General features: G+C 39.4%; 2 protein-coding genes across 2 annotated transcripts; both read right to left on the bottom strand.

The window, feature by feature from the left end:
• Positions 1–253: 253 nt before the first annotated feature.
• LOC121641883 (zinc finger protein 3 homolog) lies at positions 254–1,593 on the bottom strand. The gene is made up of 2 exons (XM_041988235.1): positions 1,306–1,593; positions 254–1,183 (listed from the first exon to the last, which is right to left on the bottom strand). Exons 1-2 carry the CDS (start codon positions 1,466–1,468, stop codon positions 504–506), a joined length of 843 nt encoding a protein of 280 aa, XP_041844169.1. The 5' UTR covers positions 1,469–1,593; the 3' UTR covers positions 254–503.
• A 2,370-nt stretch (positions 1,594–3,963) lies between these two features.
• Positions 3,964–7,619, bottom strand: tpi1b (triosephosphate isomerase 1b). Its single transcript, XM_041988426.1, has 7 exons — positions 7,419–7,619; positions 5,560–5,683; positions 5,364–5,448; positions 5,141–5,273; positions 4,920–5,005; positions 4,744–4,831; positions 3,964–4,654 (listed from the first exon to the last, which is right to left on the bottom strand). The coding sequence occupies exons 1-7, from the start codon at positions 7,525–7,527 to the stop codon at positions 4,536–4,538; spliced, it is 744 nt and encodes a 247-aa protein (XP_041844360.1). The 5' UTR covers positions 7,528–7,619; the 3' UTR covers positions 3,964–4,535.
• Positions 7,620–10,523: the final 2,904 nt, after the last annotated feature.

Raw genomic sequence — 10,523 nt, 5'->3', positions numbered from 1 at the left:
ACACAATTTGGTATAATTAAATGGGAGGAACTGACCAAACATAAAATATGTGGATAATGAACCACCTTTAAGAAACTGAAGCCTAAGCATATTACCATTTGACAAAAAATAAGTCCACACTCTTGGACAGAGAGCATATTAACTCTGCCAAGTGAAATAGATTAATATGAAATTATAAAAGAAATGCTGCTACTGCCCCCTACTGGAATATAGTAGGATTTCTTTTTTTCTATCCTGCAACATAGGAAGAAAAGGATGAACCACAACTGTTTTGAGGATTAATACTTTATTCTGAGAAATTTAGTGCACAACAACTTGTATTTAAAAGCAAATCATTTGCTCGCCATCTTTCTCTGTTGGCCATTATATACTCAAGGCTTAATAAAATCCATGCACATCTAGACAAATATTATGACTACTCATATCTCACTTTACAACACTTACAGTTTTTGTGTGATTTAAAGTATAATCGTAAATGAATGTATAATGACGATATAACTAACTCACTGGACATTGGTGTGAATTTCATCCCCCCTGCACCCTCCTGAATCAGAAACATCCCCCTTCTTGTGCGCACTTCTTAAGTGTCTCCCAAGAGACTCCATCCATTTAAAGGATTTCCCACAATAATTACACACAAAGCGTTTTCCCTCAGTGTGAATGGTCTGATGTCTGTTCAAAGCACTCGTTGTGATAAAAGTCTTGCTACATATTTCACACTTGTATGGCCTCTCGCCTGTGTGAGTCCTGATATGAGCTGCAAGGTGGGAGCAGTTATTGAAGCGCTTCTCACAGACTGAGCAGCTGTAAGGTTTATCTCTGCTCTCATCACCACTACTGTTGCCGAGGGAAGGGTGGAAATGTAGGGCCTGGTCATACGGACTAGTTTTCAGACCAGTGGGGGATGAAATTAAGTCGTTCATGTCCGATTCCACACCCTCAAAATGCTGGCCATCATGATCCATCCAGAACTGTCTGTGGGCCCTCTGCGGCTCTTGCTTGACCTGTGAGCACTCTGGGGGCTCGCTGTCTTTGTCCTCCTCCTCCTCGGAGTGCTCAGGAGCAGACATTGGAGGGGATGACTGATGGTGCTGCTGCTGAACAGAGGGTGAAGGAGAAGGAGGGTGGTACAGATCAGTGGGCTGCAGCTGCTCGGCTTCAAGACATTCATCCGACTCCGACTCTGAAAAATAACAATAATAATAATAAACACGAAGAATATCATCACATTCATGGAATTTCCTTAAAAAAATAACACACATTTGCATTACGTTTGGTCACAAGGAGTGTTTCATTCATACCAACCTGATTTGAAGAGCTTCAGTTGCATTCTGAGACGACTGATTTCTAAATCTTTTGAACGGATAATCTCCTCTCTGTACTCAACTATTGTCCTTTCCACCGCATCAAAAATCTCCTCCGCCGCTGCAGTCAGTCTCTCGTTGAGAAATTCTCTCAGTGAATGCATTTTAGACGTTTACCCAGAAAACTAAGAGCTCAGAGTTTCGCTCGAAGACTAATTTTTGCGGGTCCGTGAACGTCACGCTTCGCTTGTAAATACGGACGTGACACTGCAATACGTTTAAATGTGCTATGTGTGACATTACCGCCCCCTAGTGGATGGGAGTGTAACAGCAAAACTTCACTGCAATAACTGAGGGCAGGTAGATGGATTAAGTTTGCGTTATTATTATTATTATTATTATTATTATTATTATTATTGTTATTGTTATTAAATGAAGAATTTGACATTAAAGATGTCACAAAAATTATTTGGTTTTTCATATCTAGCTACCAAAATTCTAAATCCTGAGATCTTTTGGAGTCACACTCCTAGTTTTGAGGTCACAACCTCAGGGTGCACCACTTACCACTTTTATCACTGTTGCCCTCACTCCTTACATCTTTTCAACTTACATCTTCAGCACTTGGTATTTTTCCAGATTTTCGGGTTCCTTCCTCTTGATATTGCTGTCATTTGGAATCGCTACATCTATCATTACTGCCTTCTCATGCAGATTGTCAACCACTACAATAGATGGTTGGTTAGCCACTGCCAGTTTATCACTTCTAAAGTGATCGTGGCTCTATCATTTATGACCACCTTTGATGGTGTCATACATCTTTACCCTGGAGCTTCCAGTCTGAACACCTTATATTTTTCAGTCACCTCAAAAGTAACTATTATTTCAATACTGCCCAACACATTATTATCTAACAACGTAATTGGGAAATTACTGCCTCATACACCTATTTCTATCAGTGAAGATACATTTTACATCCATATCTCTTTTTATGAGTTCTGGTGTTAAATAATGGTCAGAAATGTGTTTTTGTATAAAGTATTTTCACACTATGAAGCTTACCTATGACTTTTCACCACCAACATTAGAAAAATATTTCCTAAGCAGAAACATCTTGTCCCTTGTGCTGGGTTTCTTCAATGCAGAGACATGGCAATAGCTACTAATCTACTTGTACTGTTTTGACATTCCCCACTAACCTGAGGGGCCTGTTTTGGTGTGTATCTGGAGAATATTTTGGTATTGCAGTCAGTCCTTCTGACATTGTAAATATCACTTTGACCTTTGTCACAACTGAAACAATGTTTATGCAAAAATGAAAACTCTTTAAAACACCCGTTTGATTCATTTGAATTTTTTTGATTTAACAGCCTTTATGTAGCAGCAGTTATGTCATATAAGGAAAAGTCCAATTGTAGGATCCAAAAGAGAATTTATGCGTTTCTTCACCTGGAGAAAATATCAGAATGGGTCAAATCTTACCAATTGTGTGTTGAAAGACACATTAGACCTACATTCTGTTCTAAGTAAATGGTACCCAACCTACTTTCCTTGAAGACCTCCTTTATGCAGCTGCCAAAAAGCCATGAACCCCCTCAATGCTGATAGCTTTTTTTTCTTCTTTTCTTAACTAACAATGTATATTTGTTTTTTTTAGATTTTTGTTGTTCATCAGATTAATGAGCCCCATTTATTCACTTTAAAATCTGGTTTCAAATGTTCATGATTTCAGGCTCCAAAAACACCGGTTCCATCCAGACGAGACATCCAAATGATAAAGTGGATAAACCTCAACTTGTCTGTGTGGACATGACCTTAATTTCAACAATCTCACAGTTTTTGTAAAGTCAGAGCCTTGTGGCCCCCCTGTGCTTTTTTTGGACCCCAAGTTGGGAACCATTGCTCTAAATGTTGCCTCTTCTGCCTCTTTCAAGCTGTTTCAGTTCAGTTCTGTGGTTGGTTGTCAATATAAAACAGACCAAAATATGGGAAAGTCAAATATTTAAACAAAACTTAGTGTAGTGTATTACATATTGCGTCAAACTAAAGAAAGAAATTTTCTCAACCTTAACCAGTAAGCCGGAGACAGAATTTTCCTCGCTATACAGGGTCAACCTCAGGTTTTCCCTTTAATTTTACCTCCAGGTAATCACCTTTTCTGTGTAAACGTTCGATGTTCAAGAGAGAAAAAAAAAAAAAATCAAACAGTACTCACAACAAACTGCTTGAGGCCTGAGACAAACCTGTAGTGAGATTGAAGCCTAATTGGCAAACAAGTCAATCATTACACTCGTACACTCTAGTTTGTGTGAGTAAACCCGCATTTAGGAAAGTTATCATTTCTGTTTGGTTCATAAATCTTTCATTGCTGTCAGTTTTTGTTCACTGGGATAAAAATAGCAGTGAAGTGCTTCTCTCCTTTGCATCATCACTTCTTCCTTACAAGCTTGAGAATGCCACTTGGATTACTACAATCTGCACATGAAATCCCGACTGCTTGGAGGTCACGAACGTACTGGTATATAAACAGGATATTCTGTTAAATAATCTTGCAATTTGCAAAGCTTTAAAGGAAAAGTCAGGGTATACAAGCCATCTTGAAAAAAAAAAAAAAAAAAAAAAAAAAAAAAAAAAAAAAAAAAAAGAAGAGTACACTGAATTAGTCTCTAAACCGTTTATTATGTTTTCTTATAGCCTTTCTTCCCTTTTCCTCATCGGTCATGACATAATATTGTTCACATGTAATGAATATTTTTCTCTCAACAAAACAACCGATGAAAAATTGGATCATGCACATCTACAGGGAGGTAAAAGCCACAGATCATAATTACACAAAGAGACACAAATAAAAAGACAAATAAACAGGATTAACAAGAGCTGTGACACTGTTTACACAAAAAGTTTGTAAACTTTTCAAGTAAAGGCGTGGACTGTCCATCCACTCTAAGGTGTCAGCCTTTACTGCTTGAGCACTTAGTGTAGGTTAGTTTACACACAGCCTGCTCTCAGTAGACTTATCAGTACAGTACAGTGCATGTGCCAACCTGTCCCTTTTCTTCATGACAAAATGTACCAAAAGAAAGGAAAGAAAAACGGAGGGAATGACATCATTACACAAATACTTTGAATTTAAGAGGGAAGAGGACTAAGAGCTGAGACTAAGGCAGATGGAAGGAGACCGTCTGAATGGAGCAGGCCTCTAATCTGGTCATCTGGCAGTCGCCTGGGTTTTTATGCCTTGGCGTTGATGATTTCAATAAACTCTGGCTTGAGAGAGGCTCCGCCCACAAGAAAACCATCAACGTCCTTCTGGGAGGCAAGCTCTTTACAAGTACCACCAGTCACTGAACCTGAGAAGCAGCAGTGATGTATAAAAAGGGTGTCAATACAGGGGGTTAAACATCATCCCCCCCCCTAAACTATTCACCAACCAGCTCACCTCCATAGATGATCCTCACAGAGTTGGCTACAGCCTCAGACACGTTGGTCTTCAGCCATGCCCTCAGTTTCTCATGAACTTCCTGAGCCTGAAATGCCATGAAGTAAACATTGTGTTTGAGACTGCAACCACAGTAATGCTCAACAATGAAACATTTACTCATTTCTAATATTTACCTGCTGTGGTGAGGCAGTCTTGCCAGTGCCGATGGCCCACACAGGCTCATAAGCAAGCACAACCTTGCTCCAGTCCTTTACATTGTCTACGAAACAGAAATTAGATAAGATTTTGTATATTTGCACATTTTCAGATTCCACAGCTCGCTGGTTTGCACAAATTCAGTGTTGCACCATTCAGACCCTATCCTCTTGCTAGAAAACTCTTGTGAGCCACGTACCTGCGATGACTTTGGTCTGAGCAAACACCACCTTCTCTGTGATTCCTCCCTCCCTCTCATCAAGCTTCTCACCAATGCAGGCGATCACACCAAGACCACTCTCCAAAGCATGAGCTGTCTTCTGACCAATCAGCTAAGGACATAGGGGGAAATAAACATTTATTACAATATGAGGGGATTTAATTATTAAACGTGGCCGGCTGAAACTGAGAAAACAAGTTACCTCGTCGCTCTCTCCAAAGACGTGGCGCCTCTCAGAGTGTCCCAGGATCACCCAGTTTACACCACAGTCCTTGATCATCGCAGGGCTGGACGCAGAATAGTCAGAATGAACACAAGGAATCATAATTTGGTGTGTTTATAACCTGTATTAAATCAAAATAAACTGAATAGGTTTCCTCAATTGAAACATGACATACCTGATCTCCCCAGTGAAGGCACCCTTGGGAACTTTGTAGCAGTTCTGAGCTGCCACACCAAACTTGGCATCCAGTTTGGACCGGGCAAAATCCAGGTAGATGGATGGAGCGCCGCAGACCACCTCTAATAACAGGGTAGAAAACGTCAGAAACAGTTATTAGTAAAGTAGTGGAAATCAAGAAGTAGTGTATCTAGACTTTAACACTGTATCCTTAACGCTGACTAGTTAATGCATTTTCTCACTTTATTTTTGTTCAGTTTTCATGAACTTCCTTGAGTGCAAGATCTGCTGCCAAATTTGGGCCTGTCTGTTAAAGGACAGCCTCCATTTCCACTGGATGATACAAGCTGAACTGCTGCCAAATACACAACCACAGATGCACTTTCCCCCCACAGCACTACAACACTGTGGGGATTAAAGAGCTGTGTTGACCCAAATGCTTGCAGACTCGATTTTTTAGAATGATTATCCAACTGTGAACATAAGGGTCAGACATGACTGGGAGCTGCTATTGCTCTCAAACTGATCAAAGGCTCCTAACAATTCAAAAGCAGTAATAGAAAAAAAGAAAGGCAAAAAGAAAGAAAACTTGATTACTATAACAAATATAGTATAACTGTCCTCTAACTCAAAGATTCCCCATGTGTTAGGAGCAGGTCAGAAGAGTACAGTAAAGTCAAGACACTGACATTCACAATGTAACTATATCTTTGGGGTTGTGGAGTCTATATTAGACACCACATGTTATTATTGGTTTGTTAAAGGTCATTTCTCCTGGGCTGGAGTCAACTGAATCAAAGGTCTAAGTTCAGCGTCCAAAAGATCACCCACACAGCTGCATTCTACAGAGGTCATAGACAAGTCCTGCGCCTGAATTCAAAAGGTGAAACCGGTAAAATATCCTGCATGAAGAGAATTATTTGGGTATTTAAATACACAAACTTTTTTCTTTAAAGAACACATTGGGAAAAGCCTGCCAGAATTTTAGTGTGGAACTGTAAGGGGGTGGACCCATCAAAAGGGACAAGGTCCAAGGATAGTCTGAACAGAGCCTGGACAGATGAGGCTTGTTAACACAAAACGCAGGCTTGCAGGAGAGCAGGATGTGTTTAATGTCTCCCTAACTGTGTTAAGAGGATTGTGCACTAGGGGGACAAAAAAGGAGAAGTGCCTTGATGAAACGACAGCTGCTGCTTCTGACTGGGTTTGTCTCCAGTCTGCAGGAATCAGACAGCAACAGCGTAGATCCATGCTGTTGCATTCAAGTCACGTCGGAGAAAAAAAAAAAATCAAAGATACCATATCACGCACGAAAAATAACTAATAAGCGCAACGGTGTTTGTTTGGGGCTTCGATGTTGTTTAAACTTCCGGCGTTTTGTTGTTTATATGTTCGTTAGCTGTACACTGGAGGCTAAAAAGTGGAAAAACACTTAACCACCAGCTTGACGTGAATGCAGCGCGTGGCCAGCGGGACTACGTGCTGCTGCAAACGCACACCCACCCCCGACATTACGGAAAAAGCCATCTGAGCGTCCTTCATCTGTGTTCACATTCGTATCCCTGTCTGTCTGAGGTTACAAGTTAGCTCAATTAAAAGAGTAAACAAAAGTCTAAACTTTATAGTGGCATAAAATAAGGGAGATGGGTGCTTGTGATGCTAAAGATGTGACTGATTTACAGAATCACCGATCTATCTGGATGGACGGAAAACAGGCTGTAAATTAGAATGATAAAATTATATAAAAATATAAAGGCTCAAGTTGGTTAAATAATAATAAAAAAACCCAGAAACGATTATCAAATATGCTTAACGATAAAATATAAGTTGTGTAACACCTGTCAAAAACCCACATACCGACATTGGGGTCCACCTTGGCTCCGTTCATTGTCTGGATGAGCTCCCCGAGGCTTTTCTTGTCGCCGTTCATTTTCCAGTTTCCACCAACGAAGAATTTCCTGCTCATGTTTGCGGGGTTTTTTTTGTCAGGCTTTGCTTAAAATTAAAACGGTACTAAGCCCACCCGGGTCCTTCTAGTCTGGGGCAAGAGAGCGGACGTTACACGGCAGCTCGGAGTATTTATTAACACAGGATTTTTAACCCCTCCTCTCCATCGTCGAAAGCCTCGGCGCCATTGGTTTAAGAGAGCACGCCCGTAAACGCGTCTTCACAGCTGGGGAAGTAGAGGAGCAAAATGTCATGTTGCATTCAAGTGCTCTATGAAAACTTTCGCTTCAGGCTCTATACAGGAGATCCTGTAACAGGTCACGAGAGCTCTAACATATTGCCATTTCCACTGTCATGCCTCTACAAATTTATTGATAAACATCAATACCAGCTTTATTTATAAAGCACTTAAAAACAACAAAAGCAGGTTCTGACCAAGGAGCTGAATACTGAGAATACATTAAACATAAAAACAACAGTATGAACAATAGTAGTACAATTAGGGAATGAAAAACCAGAGCGTAAAAGTAAAAAAAATCTATAAAAACACAATAAAAAACATAAAACAGAATTAGAATAAATCTACTGATCAGTTAAAAATAAGCAGAATTTGGGTATGAACATTTCTGAGCATATTTTTTATACTCTCAGACAGTAAAATGAGAATATATTTCTGAACATGATACAGTTTAAATCTGCATGTACAGTTAAAAGCAAAATAAACAAAAATTCAAGTGGCATTTTTGCTTTAAAAAAAGCTTTTGAGATATTTTAATTCTAAATAATCTTTTTTTCATCTTCATGACACTATGATTACTGCAGGTGAATATGTTAAACTGTACCTATTTGTACTTATCTAAACATAAACATAAATAATGGACTATTAAAGTACGATTGAGGAAGTTATACATTATTTTTTTTAAAAAGCTATTATAATTAATTAAATTTAATTAGCAATAAAAAAATAATAATGATTCTTCTTCTTAAAATATCTTTATTTGTAACAAAGACTGGTGATACATAACAATAGCAAAGTTATAAGAGTTAGGTTTACAACCTGGGCTTGACAGAAATTTAAAACTCTGGGAACATACAAAAGTAAATAATGAGGTAGAATGATTCAGAACATGAAGAAAGACAATAATAACAAAAAAAAAATTCTTTTTCTTCTTTTTCTTTTTCCTCTTCTTCTTATTATTATGTGGAAATGTATTTGTGGTAAATAGACGATCTTCAAACAACTGTAAGCTAATTATATTGCGAGTTCACAAAGAATAAGTCCACAGTCTTGGACAGAGAGCGTATTAACTCTGCCAAGTGATGTAGGTTGATGTGAAATTATGAATGATATGCTGCTCCTGCCACCTACTGGAATACAGAGGTGCTTGTTTTTTCCTCACTATCCTGCAGCACAAAACACAAAAGAATGAAACATGAGTGTTACAGGATAAATGCTTCATTCTGAAATAATAAACATGACTTTTCTTGTACAAAAGTCGTACAGTGTGTACATAAGTCACAAGAAACTGCAGCTTTTGTCTCCCATAGGAATGAATGGGATTTGGTCAACATAAGCCAAAAACCACCTACTATGAACACTCACAGCTCAGGCCTACTTTCACCTACAAACATCAAAGTTTATATGTGTCACGAAAGATAAAACTTTGACTGACTAAAAGCACATTTTGTAATTGATGCCTTTTACAGTTTTAACACAGTTGCAGGTTATGTTTTAAGAAAAATCAGTGTACATACACAAATTATATATCAGACTTACAGATTTTGAACTACGTTGCATCAGTTGCATCACTCCAAGCATCAGAAACTCTACATTTTCCTCCCATTAACAGACTGAAATCTAAATGCAATTCTCATGTGTTTTTAACTTGCCACCATTTAAATTCTGTTCATATAAATGACATCCATGAGTTCCTCCAACACTTCGGACAGGTCGCCAGGGCCATCACAGAGAGACAAACAACCACTGACGATCACTCCTATGGAGGATGTGGAGCAACCAGTCGACCTAATATAGATTTCTTTGGATGGTGGGAGGAAGCTGGGGAGAACATGCAAACGCCACACTAAAAGGCCACTGTCCAAGCCTCCCCCCAGCCAAGGCGCAAACCAGCAACCGTCTTGTTGTGAGGCAGTAGCTGCATTGGCACCCATCAAAATTAATTCAGAAATGTTTAAGTTTGTAACATAGAATTTACCACTGCTTATGTTCCACCGCAAGTTCCAGCCAGCTGCAGTCTTCAAACTTCTGTAAGAGGTGAGTGTAAGGGTTGATGGAACCAAACTGTCTGTACTAAGCACCTGCAGCTAATTGGATTTTTATGCCTTGACATTGATGATTTCAATAAATTCTGGTTTGAGAAAGACTTTCCCCCACAATGAAACCATCAACGTCTTTCCTGGAGGCAAGTCCAGCATCGGCAACAGAACCTGAGAAGAAACAATGATGTGTTAGAAGATGCTGAAGCAGTAGAGTTACAGTCTTTCTATTACACGTTTCCTGTTCAACAGAAAACCCACCTCAATATGATCCTCACAGAGACGGCTACAGCCTTAGACATATTGGTCCTCAGCCATTCTATCAGTTTCTCATGAATGTCCTGAACCCGAGATACAACATAGAACACATTGTATTTGAGACCACAACCACATTAATACTCAACAACTGAAATATTTAGGGATATCTGATATTTACCTGCTGTAGTGTGGTAGGTTTGCCATTACCAGTGGCCCAACAAGTCTCAGCAAGCACAACTTTCCTCCAGTCCTTCACACTGTCTGTGAAAGCGATACCAACAGGAGAATTTGTCAGGCGTGTGAAATTTCCATTCACAGAATTGGACCACGCCCTGGATGAGGGCAATCAAGTGTTGAGCTTTTTCCTGGCATGAGTCACATGAGTGTCAGAAGCGATCCCATACTATTAATAGTAAGAACAATGCTACAGAGACAGGGCATTTTTAGATACAACTGAATGTGTAGCTGCCTTCATCTAGA

Source organism: Melanotaenia boesemani, chromosome 6, assembly GCF_017639745.1.
Source record: "Melanotaenia boesemani isolate fMelBoe1 chromosome 6, fMelBoe1.pri, whole genome shotgun sequence".
Taxonomy (NCBI): Eukaryota; Metazoa; Chordata; class Actinopteri; order Atheriniformes; family Melanotaeniidae; genus Melanotaenia; species Melanotaenia boesemani.
The sequence above is the reverse complement of the archived record's forward strand: the minus strand, read 5'-3'. Positions and strand labels throughout refer to the sequence as shown.